The sequence below is a fragment of the Pygocentrus nattereri genome, chromosome 23, assembly GCF_015220715.1.
Source record: "Pygocentrus nattereri isolate fPygNat1 chromosome 23, fPygNat1.pri, whole genome shotgun sequence".
In the NCBI taxonomy this organism is placed as follows: domain Eukaryota; kingdom Metazoa; phylum Chordata; class Actinopteri; order Characiformes; family Serrasalmidae; genus Pygocentrus; species Pygocentrus nattereri.
The window spans coordinates 20,064,661-20,084,550 of NC_051233.1; the positions used below are offsets into that span (position 1 = coordinate 20,064,661).

The 19,890-nt window shown below is 39.1% G+C and overlaps 2 protein-coding genes across 5 annotated transcripts in view; one reads left to right on the forward strand and one right to left on the reverse strand.

The window, feature by feature from the left end:
- LOC108427873 (ras-specific guanine nucleotide-releasing factor RalGPS1) overlaps positions 1-19,890 on the forward strand; it is a 228,335-nt gene that overhangs the window by 127,973 nt on the left and 80,472 nt on the right. The gene's annotated exons all lie outside the window — the stretch shown is intronic.
- angptl2a (angiopoietin-like 2a) lies at positions 1,561-19,344 on the reverse strand. Its single transcript, XM_017698466.2, has 5 exons — positions 18,751-19,344; positions 12,736-13,682; positions 7,729-7,922; positions 4,423-4,693; positions 1,561-3,490 (listed from the first exon to the last, which is right to left on the reverse strand). Exons 2-5 carry the CDS (start codon positions 13,649-13,651, stop codon positions 3,291-3,293), a joined length of 1,581 nt encoding a protein of 526 aa, XP_017553955.1. The 5' UTR covers positions 13,652-13,682; positions 18,751-19,344; the 3' UTR covers positions 1,561-3,290.

Consider the following 19,890-nt stretch of genomic DNA (forward strand, 5'->3'; position numbering starts at 1 on the left):
AACTAATAGCTCAATCGGAATAGAATACGTCCATGTATACACTTCAATGGGAATATTCTAGTCCAATTGAGGCCTTTCGGAATACAATTTCTATCTGATTGAAAGAGGTGGGTAATCCTGTAAATAGTCTGTTAAATAGAAGAGTAATAGCCTTGTAAACATATGTATCTGATTACATTTCCAATCAGAATGTGTAAGTATGTTCTGCGCATGTGCGTTTGCCTCATAGCATACGTTCAACATGGCAGGAGCAGAAGCTGGTCTGCTGAGGAGACAAAGTTTATGCTTTGAGCTTTAAAAGACAGTGGTCCAGCTTATGTGTCTCGGAGCACGTCATCTTCCTCTGCGCCAACTGAAAACTCATCTCACTGTGACTGAACCTCACTTGAGGTTTGCTGTCATGATAACGTTTACTTTAAGAGGTACTCCATGTATGTGCGTCGTTTTGTATTGGATTACTTGTCGTGTGCATGTAAACGAAGGTTTTCCATCAGATTGTTGAATAGAGTGTGCATGTAAACACCTCAGTCTGTAACCGGAATGTACTCAATCGGATTGGCGAAAATCTTTGCATGCAAACACAGGCAGTGTAAAGAAATCAGTGTAAAGAGTAAGTTTCTCTACAATGCACCATTTCTCATTAAACCACTCTGAATGACTTTCTTTACATCTGATTTAAACAGAAATTGTGAAAAATGTGTAATTCTCCTTTAAAAGAATACTATGCAGCATCCGAAGCATACAGTCGATTTACCATGGATGATCATTTCTCTACATTTTCACACGCGGAAAAAATCCTAAAAAGTGGAACCACTGTTGAGGCAAAATGTTAGTTCTTTATCTGTTTACACATGATGTATAAACTATTTGCCAGATAATTTCTTATCCTACCCTATTTTAAACTAATTGAAGCCTTTATTAACTTGTCTTAATGATTCTGCTTCATTTGAATTACCTATAAGTAAAAAAAAAAAAAAAAAAAACTTATGGTAGTGCAAACACTGTACTGTCCATGCCATTAAATAGGGGTCAACATGATATAAATATCATTATCCAAAGAAAAAATCTATTTTTGTTGATTGTAATTTTCCTACCTCATTTGAACACAGCAGCTGTCCTTTACATCGTGTGAAAATTTCATGATGGAATGACCCAAATGAAATTCTCAAAATTACTTGGAATGAAACCTCTTTACAGTAATTTACATTGAAAGTTAGGAACATTTTTGTGTTCTCCTGTAAAGTTTCTGTTTTGGAGGTACATGTTTTTCTTTGGATAGCATCAAAATGTATAGACTGCTATTATCTACTGACAAAATTAGATCAGCTGACCCTAAATAAGTAAAGTAAATGGGGTGAGGTCAGATTTGGCCCCATCATTTGATCAGGAGAGAAAACAACTTCAACATTGACATGTGTTTATGATCTCTGGTCTGTTTTCACTGTCATGGCCAAAACCACCTACAACAACAACAAAAAAAAACTATGAACACATTCAGTTTACCCTGTATCATTGCAGGCTTACTGTTAATGGCTGTAAAAAAGCAAATTCACAACTTAGTAGCTGTACATAATTTATTGCAAAAGTCTGGAAATACACAAGACATTAATGCCTTGTATTACAAAAATATTTTCACTGTTATTTTATACATCTTTACATGTCATTTGCAGAGCTGCAGATTGGCTTGAGAGGAGCTCATATTACCAGCAAAATCACCACATTGGTTAGAGGCACTGTTTGAGATTAGGTCCCGACCAATATGAAAATATAAAAATGGCACTTTGAAGCAAAATGACGTTTTTTTGGCCAGCGCGGTGGTTTGAGCTAGACCAGTGTGGTGTGCTCTGCTTGCTGAGCAGTAGTCCTAGTCACCAGTGCATGTGTTCTGTTAACTACACCTGGGCGTGATTGGTAGTAATCACCACATCATGTGTCCAGAGACCTCCCCCTGACTGTGATTTTTCCTAGTCACCAAGGCATGTGTTTGGAGACCTCCCCCTGACTGGGATTGGTCCTCTGCTTCTGTGAGCTTCTGGCTTTGGTGACACATATGCAAAGCTTTATGACAACAGCATGTTCAACCATATGTCAACAGTATGTTGGTCGGGTCCTATTTGAGATACAGAAATAGACAGTTGACTGTAGGTGAGATATACTGTCTAGTCTCAGAAAATAAAAGATTTTTTGGAGGGTTATTTATCTGTCTTCATACATTTACCTTTAATGTCCAATGTAATGAAGTCATTGATATGAGTATACTATATAAACATACCTAATGGACAGTCTCATTACTTTCACGCTACACTAGTCTCTGCTAAATTACAGTCTTTATTTCCCGTCCTAAATGAAACAAAATGTAACGCTCTGATAAGACAAGCCTTTTGAGAGGACCTAGCATTTTAAAAGTTTAGCTCACATATCTTAAATATTCCTTCATAAGAGGGATATTCTTTATCATGCTTCATATTAAGTTTCATATTTATCATGCTTCATATTATTTTATTCTTTAACATATCGGTATTTGTTTTGCCTTTGTTGAAATACTGATTTGGCCTATTTCAGCTGCTTTGGGTAGCGGGTAGAATGACTTGATACCCAAAAAATGGACCTTCTCAATAATATTTCATTAAAATCCTCTTTGTCATGGAATATGAACCAGTACTTACCATTTGTAGAGCGATTCATGATTAAGCCACAGTTGTTGGACAGTATTTCCTGTCTAGTTATGAAAGGAAATACAGTATTGTAACAGAGCTCCTTATTTTAACCAGATAACATCATGCATCAAATTAGCACATCATCTCAAGGCTTGCCACATAAATATAAACAAAGTAACAGTTACATTGTACAATGTGTTGTTCTGACGCCATTCATCAAAGGTCTAATTGCACAAAGGGTGAAATTTCACACACAGGGCAATGTCCTGCTCCCTCTTGACATTGCAGCCGTTTTGGCGCCCGGGCGGGAAAAAAAAACATCACTGGGATTACAAAATGAGGTCCAAGATGACACTTTGTACTCTGAATGCCTGCATTCTAAACTTTTTTTTTTGTATTATTCTTCAGAGTCCGTACTCCCTAAATTGCACCCAGACATATTGATCCTTCAAGCAATGGAGAGCTTGTGCACTTTGTTTGACTGTATCTTAAAATCAATAAAGAAAATAACAAACAAAAACACATACATAAGATGTATAAAAGTTAAAATTGCACTTTTGTACCCTTGGTTCAAAATGTCACCATGGCGACAGTTCCTGTGGGCTTTTTTTTCCCTCCTTTGTGTTCGAGCTGCTAGTGAAACGTGTTTGGGTTGGGTCGTATCATCATGGTGACTTTCTTCAGTGAGTATGACCCACCCCGGAATTCTGCCCAGTAGACTCCATCCTGGTAACGACTGCGATAGTGGCCTCCCCGGTACCACACACCATTCAGGTTGGAGTGGGCACAAGCATTATACCACCAACCACCCTTCTGGTAGTGGGCACAGTTTCCTGAATGAGAGGAAAACATAATTTCTAGTTTAAAGGAAAAATCACTGCTCTCACCTTTTTTAATCTGCAAAACTTTATGTGCAAAAATTTCTTTTATTTCAAGTCAAAACTGCTAAGAACAAGTTATTCATTTTACAGTGTCTCAAAAACTGGTGTTCAACTGGAGAATTTGGGGCTCCATGCAAGACCTGATAGGCCACCAAAACTGCCAGGCAGATAAACAGTACTTAAAGCTTTCGTCTTTGAGAGAAAAGAGAAAATCTCCACTCCTGTTTCAAAAATCCACTGTGAGGCAACTCAGCACTGTGAGTCTGAAACCATGTGTAGCTGTCAATAAGCCCTTACTGACAAAAGGAAATAGACAAAAAGAACATTTGAAAATTGGACAATGAGGCTGCTGGTGTTAAAGACACCATAAATAAACAGCCTGTCAGGACACAGGAACCCTGTGCAGATAACCTCTACAAAGCAACTGGGCTACGGGCCAGTGCAGTATCAGGTCAATCTCTGGGATCTTGTATTTTTTTATTTTTGCCCCTTTTTCATAGACCACCCACAGATGGTCTTGTGATATTGTCTCAGTTTCTGGACTTGGAGCTTTTAATTGTTTTGCAGAGCTATGGTAACCAGTGCTCCAGTGCACAATCAGTGATCTTAGCAAGGGCAGGGAGCAGTTTCTAAAACAATTTTATAATTCACTATAATTTTGGTGAGGAAAATGTTACTGTGCTGTTTGCCTTGTAAAGAACATTGTGCTATCATTCTAACTGGACTGACCAATACATGCATCAAATTAATAATATGACACATTATTAACATGAAAAACATGAAATTTAGCTTTGACAGATTTGATTGATGCTGAGATATAGAATCTGTATTTGTATTGGAACAGTGTGAGTGTTAAAACAGTTTGGAATTAAACATTGATGTACCTGTGTAGACGTCATGGTCTCTGTCCAGGGTGGTAAACTGCTTTCCATTGTGCCAAGTAAGGGAATCCCCAGCATTGCCATGGTAGCGCCCCACCCTCAGCCTGTAGAAATCAGCCTCTGGCTCTACACGGAAACTGGCATATTCTGCAAAGGTCTTTCTGCCTGACCAGTCTTCAAGAGTCACTAGAAGTTTGTAGTTGCCCTGGTTGGTCAGCCAGTAGATGTTCTCCAGACCAAGCCAGTATTCACCATCAATGTTTCCAAATCCTTGCTAAGAGGGAAGGAGAGAGAACAAAAGCTTTGGAAAGGCATAGTCAAGCTCTTGTAATCAGTGACTTGATACATAGGTGTCTTTTTTTTTTTTTTTTTTTTGACTCACATGTATTATTTGTCCAAAGTATCCAGGCACCACTTTTAAGTAGTAAGTTTGGGTACTTTGGTGCACCTATTACTGACACAGGCATTCAGTTGTGCACAGAACACAAATGAGCTTTTACGCTTTGGCATTGAAAAGAGGATCGTTCCATGCCTTATATTGGTGCATAACAGATTTTTTGTTGCGTAATACTGGGTGCGTCTGAACAACAATGAGACATTTTGTGCCCATGACTCACTAAAAAACATTGACATCCGGTTTATTTCACTGCCACAATTGATGCCAAAAGTTGGGAACACACTCGATGGAACATTCCACTGATTGCTGTGGTACGCTGCCAGTGCTTTAATTTTCTGTTTCACTATTGAAAGCAATTGGATTATGTGCTTTGCCATCAACCCTTTACCATTACAATGAAAGTACCTCCTAGGTTCACCATGCCCAATGCCAAGCGTCAGCTAGAGGGGTATAAAGGCCCACAGTATTGGGCTGTGTAACAGTGCAATAGCATTCTCTGAAATAATGGCACTCCAGACCTAGTGATTCATAACTAATCATCCAACATCAGTAACTTCCAACTTCACTAGTGCTCTTGTGGAATGCAGTCAGATTCTCACAGCAATATTCCAACATCTAGTGTGAAGTTTCACAGAAGACTAGAGGCTGTTACTTCAGGAGAAATGTAGTATACACAGTGTACCTGTATAAGTGTCTGTCATTTGTATGTTATTCAGTTTTATAAAACTGGTTTCAGTCAGCAATCACCCAAAATGACTGCTCATGTTTAGCCTTTTCACCATCCATTGCAAATTATTAGTTTTCCTTTGGCAGTAATTTAGGCCACGATTTCCTCAAACGTTTCATGTGTTTAAGACTGTGGTTTCAGATGAAGCCAGTGGTGTGCAGTAATTACAGGATGTGCTTCAGCTTTTCTAACACTCAGCATTGCATCAATTCTGGGCTAGTTAACACACACATGGGTTCAATCACAAGTTAACCGAACTGGCTATATCACTTAATGTCTCGACTGTTTCTTACCAGGGGATTTGAAAGTAATTCTTCTTGACCGTGGTGTTCATGCTAATAGCATTCATCCTCAGTTTAATTTATTCCCTATTTTGTCATGTCTACATTATGCTGTGGTAAGTTATACTCAGGACTGACAGAAAAACACATTTTATGGAGGTTGGGTCATTAGATTCTTCACCTGGGCGTCAGGGTTAAGATGCATCATTTCAAACTGGTTTTAATCGCCAGGCCTGATGTAACTGTGAATAGCTGTTGGCCCACATTGAGCATAAGGATAGAGCAGAGACAGCCCCAGAAAAGCATCATGTTTGGAAAGCTCCATGGCCCATGTTTTGAAACGCAATCCAGCTTACATAAGCAAGACATGGGAAGGATTCCTGATGCTCTTATTCAGTGTTCCAAGTGCCTTGTGTGTGAAAGGTTCAGTTTTTTTTTGTTGTTATTTTTTGTGAAGGCTCTCAGAGCAACAACGAGGCTTCAAGAAACCTCTGGCCATTGCTTTTTCTCCATTTTTACAATTTCCAACATGACAGAAAGTACAGCGTTGATTGTTGAAACCTTTCTTATGCATGTTGTCACGACATATGAGTCATTTACACATGTTACTCATTTACTTGCATCAGAATTCAGTACAGTGGAAAAGTCAGAGACCACCATTTCATTTATTTAATCTCCAGTCAAAACAGTCAGTTAGGACAAGTTTTTCTTTTTTCAGAAGCAAAATGCAAAAGACATATTAGTAGAAAATTGCAAAGCAGCCTCAACAACTAAATATAATAGGTTTTTCAGTATTTAGTGTGCCCACCCTTGCCCTTTATCACAGCTTGCATTCTTTTTGGGAGTTTGTGTTTCAAAGAAATCTACAGGGGATATTTTCCCCACCTCTAAAGTTCAGTCTTAGAAGTTAATTGCATTTACCTATTTAACAAATACCAATTACAAATTTAGACTCAATAGCCCATAAAACCTTACTCCACGTATCAGATGCACAATTTCAGTCTTCTTTTTTCCTCGTTTTTGTCCATTTCTTTTTCTCAGTAACAGCTTCTTTACAGCTACTCATCCATATAGACCCATAGTCCTGAGTTTCTGTATCTGTTGCGTATCTGATGGTGACTGTTTTGGTGGTCTACTAGGTCTTCTACAGGTTTGAGGTCCACATTTGGAAACTGTTGACTATTTTACATCTAATCTCCTTAGAAATATCGCCTGAATATGGATAACTTGGACTAAACAGCTTTTGTTGGGAGGCCACAGCTGTAAGTCGCTGGTTTTCAGATTGAAACAAGGTAAAGTGGCAGTAGGTGCAAAAAAGTAAAGAATGGACAGGTTAAATACAGATAGATGTGACATACTTAGTTTTGGAGGCGTTCATGTTCCCTGCTTTTTTTCTGACATGCAAAATAAATAGTGTATCGTTAATGGCAGTTTTAATTGGAGGGATAAAAAAAAGGGTAATTTCTGACTATATGTAGACTTGCATTGATTCTGAAGTTGACTCAAGATTTTAGTAAATGTACAAGTTGAGACTAAATAGATGTGCATCAGCCTTATGTTGCATTTATTGGTTAGAGGGTTAGTGTAGTGAAGAAAATGCAGACATGTTAGTGTAATAGCCATCCTAAAGATTCTGCTCTTGAGGAGTACAATAAATGAGTTGTCCAATATCAGACATTCATCTGATGCAGGTAATTTTATTTTTTGAACAGTTCTCTTCCAATACTGAAACTATATCTTGGTGCATGCCTGCAACAACTGACGTCACCTGTTTTGTTGCAGCTGTGTGTCATTGGTAGTGCTTGCCTGCTCTTAAAACCTGCTATAAGCTAAAGGAATTGAGGCCTTCTAAGTATGTTATACTGATATTGTCCTTTTAACTTTGAGTGGAAATGTAATCTCACCTTATATGTCTCCCAGTTCCTAAAGAAGTTGACTGATCCATCCTGGCGTCTCTGAATGACTGTCCAGCCTCCTGGGTCATGACTCTGGTCACACCACACTTGCATTAGCTTGTTACCGGTTTCTGACTTCACTAAATACATGCCGCTGTTGGTGTGTCCCTCCTCCAAGGCCTGCAGGCAGTCCTTGAAGGGTCCTGTTTAGATAATGCAAGATGTGTAGTCAAAGGTATTAACTAAAGAGATGTTGCAACATAAATTGCTTCAGAGAAACATAATTCAGAATGACCTTCTAGCACAATGGTTAATTTCGTCAGAACGATTCAGCATCAATAGCCGAGCTGTACTTTTGTTTTCATGATGTTTAGAAAGATTTCAAATTGTTCATATACTGGTCATAAACTGAAACGGTCATGGCAGTGAGAATTCCTCCTCCATCAACCACTTAGCTCACAGCTATCTGGGATCTCAGTGTGTGGTATTTACCCAGCATGTTTTTGGGCCTCCGGCTTGTTTTTCCTTCCTTGGGAAACTCTCAGTGAAGGTTTTGGCTGCTGTTCTGTGAGGAGAATTCCCTCTTGTTGAATTTTAGCAGTCCAAGAGCAACACCAGCACATGGCCTTCCATGACCAAAGTCTTTCATTTTAGTAGTGCTTATGCTAATGCTGGACTCATCAGAAGCTAGTTTGAAGCTTTCAGTCATTGTACACGTTGTTAGGAATAGAGCAGAGATACAGTTGGAACAAAATCTCATATCTCCAAAATGAGAACTTTACAGAAGGAATAAACATATATACAGTTCCCCTTCACAAATATTGGCAACCCAGATATACATGAGCAGAACAGGCTTATCCTTTTGACCTTTCATTCAAAATATTAACAACTATTAACTATTAAAACTCTGGGAAAAATTGCAGATTCTCCTTAGGGATTCTTTGTCCACTCCAGCAATCCTCCTCACTGTGCATGGTGTCAGTATAGACATGTGTTTTCTTCCAGGCAGATTCTTAACATCCGCAGTTGTTTATATCTTCTTAATTATTGCCTTAATAGTGGAAACAGGCATTTTCAACTGTTCACTTATTTTCTAGCCATTTCCTTATTTGTGTAGCTCAACAACCTTTTGTTGTACATCACTGATGACTGAGGGAATTTTAATCTCATATATATAATATATTCCCCAGTGAATCAGGAAGTCATGGCTGACCATTTAAGTGTTCCTAATTGCTCAGGTGAACTTAAAAACATAAATTATGAATGGAATGGAAATTGTGGCACATAGATTTAAGAAAAATATTTTTTTATGATGAGTGTTTTTTTCTTTCAATCATTATATCTTAAATAAAGATTCGATTTTTGCTAACACTTTGAATGAAAGATCAAAAAGGAAAAGTAAGTAATAATATTTTTACAGCTCATAATTACCAGGGGTGCCAGTGAAGGGCACTGTCTAGTACATATAGCTGCACTATTTAAGCTGTGGGGATTTGGAGACCTCTCTGATAAAAATGTGTAATTGCACACAATGTGAAATTAACATTCAGCATTGGTTGTGCTTCGGACCCCTTTCCCAGACAGATGAATCTAATAACTGCAAGCACATTGAAAGAGTATTCAAAGAGTACTCAGTCAAAACCTGCTGAAGGATGTGTCTTCCAAAGATGTAAGTGAATGACTTATCATGGTCATTGTATCTTCATGAGTATAAGGACACATTAACAACATGCCAAGGTTTTTGAATCTGTGCGTGTGACATTAATATGTAAAGCCATATGATGTGGTCAGAAAGACTCCTGTTGAAATCCAAACCCTCTGACTTATAAATTACTGTTTCAGCAGCGTGTGAAACAGTATTTCTCCCGACTCAGTAATGATACTTCAATATTTAGCACAAAACTGAGAGCAGCTGTAAGTGCTTTTAAATGTGAAATCATGCTGCATGTTTTGTTTAACAATATTAGCCAGGTGCTTTTTGGACAGACATCAAGTTTGTGCCATCAAAGGAACTGTAGTTGTTACTCAAGTATATATTTCACTGTTATTAATTAGTTTTCCAGCCTTAAGCTGAAATTCTTAAACACATGCTGTAGCAAGTAGTCTTGGCATCCTACCTTCTTGTTTAACAACATGATAGTAATCGTTTCTCCAAGAACAACATTGCTCTTTTTGCCCTTTAAGGACATCATCCTGAGGATAAATGCCTTCACGTTGTGAGCCTGCAGGCAGCGTGGCTGCCAGAGGTCAGAATGTTAAAGACACTGAGCTTTTCCCTCCTCCTGGTGGATTTTCTCCTGTAGGTTTCCAAGTTAGAGATCCTGTTGGAATACCCACCCATTACACTGCATTTAATAGTGCGTCTGGTTTACTTCTTTCCTTCTGTCTGTCTGTTTCGCTCTCTCTCCCATTTTCTCCCATCTTCCTTCATCTGCTCTCTGTTTTTGGCTCATTATGTTTACAGGAAATGCTCTGTGCGCAAGTGTGCCAACTACACTTAGCTTTTTCCCTTTTACAGCTTGGCTAAAAAATACAAACAAACAAACCTTAGTCAGATATGTACTTATCTGACTCTTATATTCCTCCCTGCTGTCTCTTACAGTGTATGTTATTGTCTCTTTCTCTTCTGGTCTATTTATGCCCATTCTTTGTTTCTACTCTGGTGTGTGCTTAATCACAGCAGTGGAGCATTATAGAACCCGCTAATCTCTACTGTATCTGCTAAAGAGACTGAATTTTGATTGATCTACAAGTCTACTTGCAGAGGTTGTGGATAAGAACTCCTAGCCAGCTAAGCTAACCCAGAACAGTGTTACATCAGATTGCATCAAGTGTCTCTTGAGAATTCCACTTGTTGTCGCACTACAATTGTTGCAAGAAATACATTTTTTGGATCAGTAACTGTGAATTTAGCAGGGCAGAGATCATTTGTTCACATCATGTTATAGCTTAGTGTCAGTGAGAGCTTTCTCCCGCACATCAGGCCACTAGCTATTGTTAATTATCATGGAATGCCACATTCACAGACCAAGACTTGGCAGCTTGCTTTGTTTTCAAAATGACTTGTGGTATGCAATGGAAATTCTGCCCCTGGGAGACTAGAGAGAAAAGCGTCCCAGACTGTGTCCCTAATGCTGATTTGCTTGAAGACTGTACAAATTCTAACCTCAGCTAACCGCTTCAATGAATAATGTCAGTATTGCTTTAATATTGCATTGCTTAACAACTGTACAAATGCTAACCTCAGCTTAACTGCTTTAGTTGCTACTGTTGACTAATGTCAGTATTGTCTGTCTGAATTTTGCTTTGCTTAACAACTGTACAAACGCTAACAACCTCAGCTGATTGTTGCTATTGTTGACCAATATCAAAGGTGTAAGCGATTGTGTCTATGTTCACGATAACCTGAACCAGCCAAACCCCCTCTTTGTGTACAAATATTTATTTGTATCAAGGAAGGACTTTAAACTTAATAAAAAATGCTAACTTATGAAAATGCTTGTGTACTGGGACATTTCCTAGACAGACCAAAACCCAGGACAATCCAGAAACGTCCTGGATAGCTGGCAACGATACTGTTGACTAACTTAAATGATGCTTTAATGTTGCTTTGTTTAAAGCAACTTTAGCTGGTGACTAATGGCAGTCATTGTGCGCAGACTTGTCTCAGCAACCACAAACTATAGGCAAATTATGTTTGATTTTGTTCCAGAAAATTGGACTTGAATTTGGATGAATATGCTGCAGGGGGTATTTGTTGTTTGTGTTACTGGCAGGTCGTCCTTACTCTGTTTTCAGACAGCGACATTCATTTTCACCTTTTTTGTATGTGTGTAGATGAAACATGTGGGCATAGACTCATTAATTCCTGTTATGCCTGCTTCAGTGTGTTCTATAGCCTGCAAATTAACAGCTCTATCCAATGTGTAACTTTCCTGTTTTAAGGTAAAGTGTTGGTAATGTTTTGCATAGTCTTTTTGCCATTTTATATTGCATTTGAAAAGGATCATTGATACTCTCTCAAAACACTCATCTCAGATACAGTGTCACCTTCATCAGATTGCAAATCTTTTGTTTTGGATGAACTTGCTGTCGTGACTCCTGTCCATTTCTTCCAGAAAGAGCAGTAGTAAAACTTTTTTACTATTGTCTCTGCTATACCACAAACCTTTTAATGTTTCCAAAGCACTTTCACATGTGTAGCTCACTAAGGTGGGGATATACATTGACATATGCAATAGCATATGGCATAACTATGTTAATTAGTCATGTAAGCTTAGCTGTTTAAAAATGATGTTTATTAAGTTAAAAGGTAAATAGAGGTTTAAATAAAAGTCAAATTGAATGTAACCATAAATTCGTAGAATGAGCTGAACCAAATCTCTGTCTAAGAGCGTTCCTCTTACTAAGTAAATCCTCTTTGAATGACCGGACATGTAGTTGAATGATTTTTTTGTTTAATGGTCTACGTATATGTTGAGGTTGGTCAGCTCCACAAGGATTTGTTTCAGTGATTAGCTTGCTGACCTTAACATGAGGAGAATCCATGTGTGTCCCTGCTGTGTGTTTCTGCGAACATTGTTGTTTTCTTTGGAACCTCTATGTACCATGATCTAAGCAAATCACATGGTCAAATACATGGGTTTTTATGCCACACATCTGAAAATGAAATTCATAAAATCTGGTGGGAAACTGCTTGAGGAGGATGTCATCTGGCAACCTGACTCTCATTTATTCTCCATTAGCAATGGCTGCCAGTTACAGTGTGTTGCCTATGAAGGCTTACATCTCAATCCTTTTCTTCTTAAACCACACCCTTGAAAATAAAGGTGCCAAAACCACTTTTTGGTAAAAAAAAAAAAAAAAAACATAACATTTTTTTTTTAAATTTAAAGGTCCTCCACATAATGGTTCTGTTAATGTTTTTACTCAAGCAGTCTAAACAATTTTTAATGCGGAGAGCATTTGGAAAGCTTTCGCAATGATGTTAACAGAGTAATTACAAGAGTAACTCACCTGAAAGCTTGTCTGTTGTGGATGGGCTGTGGGTGCCAGCGGGCATGGTAGGTAAAGGTGGTGGCAATGCCTTGGAGTTTTGATCACTCTGGATTTCATTGGTGATCTGGTTGTGTCGTGTGAAAGGGGGTGGGTGGAACGGCTTAGCTGGGGGTTGATGGGGTAAACGGAGTTGGGGTTGTTGTTGTTGAGGAGGGGCTACAGGAGGCTGGTAGGGTCTGGCAGGTCGTGCCACACCACCTCCTCCACCAGCTCCTCTGAAGCCACCCCTTAGACATTGTTCTTCCAGCTGGGCTATAAGCACAGTCTGATTATTGGCTAGAGAGGCTAGGTGCTGATACTTGTGCTCGAGGTCACGGTAGCGGGAAGCCAGCCGCTGCATCTCAGCCGTGTGGTTGAGCACACGGTTCTCCAGCTGCGACACCTCCAGCGCATTGTCCCGTTTACGGATAATCTCATGCAACAGCTGCATGTACAGCTGGGTCACCCGAGCGTTCATGTTGCGTGACTCCTTGCGCAGGAGTTTCACTTCGTTCACCACGCCACCGTCCACCTCCACCAGCTGCTGCAGTGATTCAATTTGACGCCTCTGCTTGTGGAGCTCACCGTTCAGCAGCTCCAGCTCCTGCTTGTTCACCCTGTTCTCCAGCAGAGCCTCCGGCTCTTTGCTGTTTACACAAATGGCACCTGTAGTCTTCTGCTGAGGCACAATAAAGGTATATGAGCACTTGTCTGGTGGCGGGCTGCCAGCAGGGTCCGCTGAGCGCTTGCTTCGTCCAGCGTACAGGAATTCTCGTTCCAGCACCTCATCTCTACTGTCAAACTCCTGAACTTCCCCAGACACAGTCAAATCTGGCTTTGTTATGGTCAGGGTCAGCAGCACTGACAGTGAAAACTTCATAATGAGAGCAGGCATATCTGCTCTCTACCTCTCAGCAGGATAGTTCCTGTGAAAAAATAGGGGCAAAATTGATAAGCACTTTCAAGAGCATTTAACTTTTCAGGCATTCTACTCTTTTTTATGCACTGATTGACCAATTTATTCGGAACGCCCACCTCATTACCCATATAATCTATATCAGGGGTGCCTAATCCTGGTCCTAGACCACACTGCAGAGTTTAATTCCAGTCCTTATCTAACATACCTGATCCAGGTAATGAAGGCCTTCAGGGGCCATTACATTTTAGAGCCAGGTGTATTTGTATCTGAACTCTCCAGGTAAATGTCCTGACAGCAGGATTAAGCACCCCTTAAGTGCACCTACCATACAAGTGTGCTTTGAAGATGTACACTTACTGATTGTGCCAAGCACAATTTTTCAGCAGCCTTCAACCCTGTCTATCAGTGGAAATGGACCACCACAGGACAACTATTGACTAGATATTATTTGAGTAGTGGACTTATGCCACTACCATTCTGGTATCTGTGCTGGAAGTGGTCCACCTTCTAAATAGTTTTTGGCCAGTAGTGGTCCATTTCCTTTCATGGACAGGGTAGGGGGTGTCTGACCAAGCCTAGCAATAGGTGAACTACAGATAGTGGTTGTATAGTAGGTGGCACCTCATTGTATGAACAAACTCTATTAAGCTTGTTTTAAACCAGCCTTTGTGTTTTGCTGGAGAGACTGCAACAATGAGTATTACATGGCTACATAATTGAGTAATACGCTCCATGTCTGGCAGACCTCCTAATTAGCCCCTTTGAAAATAATGAAGAACATGAGCATATCTGAGAACAGGGAAATCTGGGAAGGAAAGGTGAGGACAACACATTTAATCAAGCTTTTCTTACGAAAACAACCATATGAAGCAACAATGATCCCATATCCTAGGAAAACCTGTATTGATGAATGATCTCTTTGGCTTAAATGATTTTTCCTTGCTTCCTCTCGTGAGTGCATTATTTCACTATGGAGTGAGTCTGGGGGTGTAATAGACATCCATCAGCATGATGTTTATGTGATCATGTCCTATTAGATCATTTGCAGTTAGATGAGTTTCTAGCTGGCAGGTTAGTCAGTTTCTGGGATTTAGACACTAACTCATGAATTAATAGATAACATCTTGATCTTTTCACTGCCACTGCACGTTCTTCCTTACCACAGTTTATGAACCCTCTAAAAAGACATATAAAATAAATTCTGTTGGCACAGTGTTGTTAGATTATTTTGTAAAAAAGCACTAATGCGCATTAAAAGAAATTCGCCATAAGTACTAAAAGTACTAGACTTTTTACTGATCATCTTGTGTTTCCTCATCTGCTTGAAAAAGGTCAAAAAATGAAACGATTGATGAAAAAGGTCAAAAAATACCACACGGTTAGCTATCACATGTCTCTAGCTGTTTCCATTTATAGGTATGCAGAACTCTGAATTATGCCTGACAACTAGGTTGTTTCTGTGTGCTCAGCAATTTGGGGTGTTTTTGAAGTTGATAATGTTCATAACTGAATTTAGCTTGACAGCAAATAATAAAAATACCTCCATGATTGGAAAGATATGTGGCTTGATGATCATTAACCAAAGTCAAGTTTGAAATAAATCCCAACTTCATCTTTGAAATGGGGTGAAATGGTAGAAAAATAGTTTCTGTGTCTGACAGAAAGCTTCAAAACTTTTTTTTTAAGTTTTATTTTCAAGCATAATCCAACTTTGAATCTGTGTCAAACATTGAGCTATTGAGGCGCTACCTTGTGTCTACATTAGTGCTCATTGGCCAGCATGCAGTAGCCTTTTGTGCCTTCGTTTTCAGTCATTTTTTTACCTTTACAGTTCTACATGCGAGTATTTGACCTTGCATCAACTGACGGTGTTAACTATTGTCATTATAGAAGTAATAGCACATGGCATATCAGGTAATGACATCATTTAGAGAGTTGGACTCTGATGAACATGTTATGATGTTTGAATAACTAGGCCAGGGGTTTGCATCCCCACATGGATGTGTGCTGTCCTGCAGATCACACGGTGTATGTATCAGGATTATTTCCCCTAAGAGCAAAATAAAAATGTTCTGCCATAATGTAAAAGCCATAGCACTATGGCTCTGTTCTCTCCAAGGCCAAAATTGAACCAGAAATGTAATCAACACTAAATGTGTTTTAAACATGCCTACCCACATTCTACAACAGTGCCACACTAGTCACTAGAGTGAGATTTTTTAAATGAAATTTAAATACTATGAAAACTCTGAGCACTCAAACTACGAACTTAAATACTATGAAAACTGCAAGCACTCAACAGTTCCGTCATCAGAAGGGTTGCATTTGTGTGATGCATACTGGGTATTGTAGTGAAAATACATTGATACCTAGAAATAAGCATATACCAACATATCATATGTCATAAAATTGTGTCGTATGAAATTGTATTGTATCGTTATCATTCTCTTTATCATGACTATCATCCTGGTTCTTTCTTTTTAAACAGTCAGATAAGCCGAGCAAAGGAGCTAAAGCTGGAGCTACCCTTAAAGCGAGCACTAACACAAGAGTTAACCAGTAGAGCAGTGGATGATAATGTCCTGTGGGCTTCTACACAATTTTTTATCTCCACAATAAATGATATGCTAAAGTGTTGGCTTGTTGAAGTAACACTGAAAACAGTGAAATATCTTTTCATTGTGTTTGTTTGCAGCTAATGGCATCTAGAGTGGTTAGCCTACAACAGCTGAAGTATCTTTACCTTCTTGATCATGCTCTTAACAACTTGTCTATGCCATATGGTTATGTCCAGGCACATTTTACGATCCTTTTTAAAATGTAATAGCATTTGTTGGCTTGTATATTGTCAGGAGAAAACCTTGCATCTCCATTTTTGTCGTTTTGCAGTTTTTGACGTAATTTAAAAATGCCTGTTGCCCTTTACATTGTTTGTAAATTTTATTATGAATAGACCAAAAGAAATGACCCAAAATTTGACTTAAAGTAGGAGGTTTCTTCCTTCTCCTGTAAAGTTATCGTTTTGGAGATACAAGGTTTTCTTCCATCGAAGGCAATATTTAACTTGCATGACTTTACACAGTGTAGCACAGTAAACACCATTGCACCTGTGCACAACTATCTATGCACATCCTTAATCTGTATCGGAAAATTTCCACATTGGTCAGGGCCTAATATTAACCTACGATCCAGACCTCCACTCATTATACACTCAGTGACTTACATAATACCACACACATACACATTCAGAGTGCATAAGCCAGCTGAAATGTCTAATGATCAGGTTGCACGAAGCACAAAGGTCATAGGCCAAATGGGCAGATGTCAAAACCCTTTCTGCTGCCAGTGACTGAGTTACAGAACAGCAGAAATGCAGTATGAATGCCAACAAAATGTCCTCAACCCAATGGCATCATATGGTGCTGGACTAAACTTCACTGTGGGTAGTGCTGCCAGGTTTAAAGCATACAGTAAAATCATGACATCAAAGTAATATTTTGTTAGTGATTTTTTAGTGTCGTATTTGTTATAACCAACAACACCACTTTCACTTTCACCACTTTAATTCAGAATAAATTTAGGATACCCTTTTGAATTCTATTCATGTATCTGTACCTTAATCAAATTGAACTCTGATTTAGCCTGTACTGTAAAGGGATCTGTGAGGACAAAGAATCAACAGAATCTCAAACCCACATACCATTCCATGGGCTATAATGGAATTTCAAAGGAGGGTTTTCCATGGAACAAAAGATTTAACATTTTATTATAGGGAGTCGTTCTTTTCATGTGTAATGTGTTAGTACTGGCCACTGTTCAGTTCCTCCTTTCCTTAATATCTGTTTGCTGTTAAGCTCTTCTCCTGTTGCATGGGAGAAGAAAGTTGAGAGCTTGTTTAGTGTTTACCTCTCTCTCTCTCTCTCTCTCTCTCTCTCTCTCTCTCTCTCTCTCTCTCTCTCTCTCTGTGTCTGTCTCTCTCTCTCTCTCTCTCTCTCTCTCTCTCTCTCTCTCTCTCTCTCTCTCTCTCTCTGTGTCTGTCTCTCTCTCTCTCTCTCTCTCTCTCTCTCTCTCTGTGTCTGTCTCTCTCTCTCTCTCTGTCTCTCTCTCTCTCTCTCTCTCTCTCTCTCTCTCTCTGTCTGTCTCTCTCTCTCTCTCTCTCTCTCTCTCTCTCTCTCTGTCTGTCTGTCTCTCTCTCTCTCTCTCTCTCTCTCTCTCTCTCTCTCTCTCTCTCTCTCTCTCTCTCTCTCTCTCTCTCTCTCTCTCTCTCTCTCTCTCTCTGTGTGTCTCTGTGTCTCTGTGTCTTTGTGAGCGTTTGCATGCCAGCACACGTGGGTCTGTGTTCGCAGCTAAACCCTGTAGGGTGTGGGTGTGTTTATATACCATCCAAAAAAGTATTTCTACTGCCCCTCATATTGAGTGTAAATGTCATGATAGATCAAAAGGAATGCAAAATATGAAATAAAATCTCTTTAGATTGACTTAAAATAAAGAAAATCAAAGAATGTTTTAGCTTTTTTTTTTTTTTTGGCCTGTGATATGATGAGTCATTAACAGTTGCTGTTACATAATTTATCATTTATTCAGTGTGGATTGACATATACAGTGTAGACACTGGGGAACATCAAGAGGTTTTTTAAATGATGAATAATAAACTGTAAGAATCAATTGATTGTTATTCCTAAGACATGGCCATTAATGATCTGCCTGAAACTTCCCAATACAAAGTGTTCTAAATATTACATCTATTAAAATTTTATTCCGATTTTTCAGTTATTATGAAATCATTTACACCTCTGTTCATTATACGTAACATTTCAGATTTTTTAAACAGTCATATAAATTAGCTGACATCTGTGATACTGTAGAGTATGAGCATCATAACAGTCATTTTATACTTGTATCATAAACAAATTGTATTATTGAAAAGTGTTTCCTATTTTTACAGTTCAGTGTATTTTATATACATCATGTCAAAGGTAAACAAAGGTGTAAAAGACTTATTAGTAATCACATAGAAGTTTATAAATATTTAGAGATTTGATTAATAGACTCCGTATCAGAGAAAGCCTTCTTACCAGGCAGATGCTTTTTCCTCCTCTTTTTGCTTTTTTCCTCAAACCTTCTGCTTCCCCAGCAGGTTGGACAGAGTTGCTCTCACAAAGAAAATCATCACCAATCTTGTAACCTCTTGTCCCTTGTCCTCCTCCTCTTCCTCCTCTCTCTCTCTCTCTCTCTCTCTCTCTCTCTCTCTCTCTCTCTCTCTCTCTTTCTCTCTGTTTATATCTCTCTCAGCCCTTCTTTACTTGTCCTCTCTTCTGTCCTCTTGGTTGTTGCTGTCAGTCAGTGAGCGTCCATGTACCGGCTTCATCAACAGGCTCAAAGCACATGGCAAGGCGCAGCTGTGCTGCAGGGTCTCAGCATGAGGCAAGGGCTTCTTCCTCTAACATCCTATGAAGTGTGAAACATTCAGCTCTGTACTATATTGTACCATCTCTCTCTCTCTCTCTCTCTCTCTCTCTCTCTCTCTCTCTCTCTCTCTCTCTCTCTCTCTCTCTCTTTCTCTCTCTTTGTCTCTGTCTCTGTCTCTGCCTCTGTCTCTGTCTCTTTTTCACTGTCTCTCCGCCATCTCATCTACCTGATGGCTGTAAACATCCTCTGCCTCTGCCTGTTGTTCCTCTGTTTTGGCATTAGCTCTGCAGCTTGTGGTAATAGTTTGCTCATTAGGCCCTCCTCTCTGCCCTCCCTTAAGCAAGGGAGGAGCAAACCTCAATGAATTACCACCACAGCATCCCCTCCCCACCAGACACACACACACACACACACACACACACACACACACACACACAAAGAGGCTGTTTTTGTACAGTTTGAGGACGTGAAGTCACCTTTTTAAATCTAATCATAAAGAGGAAATTTCACTGATTTTTCAAAAAAAACTGAGTCAGTCTTTTAGATGTGAATGTAATTTATCAGAGTGGTTTGATGTCAAGTGCACTGTCCTAGAGAAATTTGCAGAGTTACAATTGTCAACAATGGTGGTGATAGGAACCAGATGTCTATAATAGTTTAATGCCTCTAAAAGCTCCCTCACAGAAAGTTATTACACAAAATGGATATGAATTTGCTGCCTAATGTCTGACACATTGTTTTACGATAGTTTTGGCAGAAGGATTTGGCGTAAAATGTATGTATGTATTTATTTATTTATTTTTATG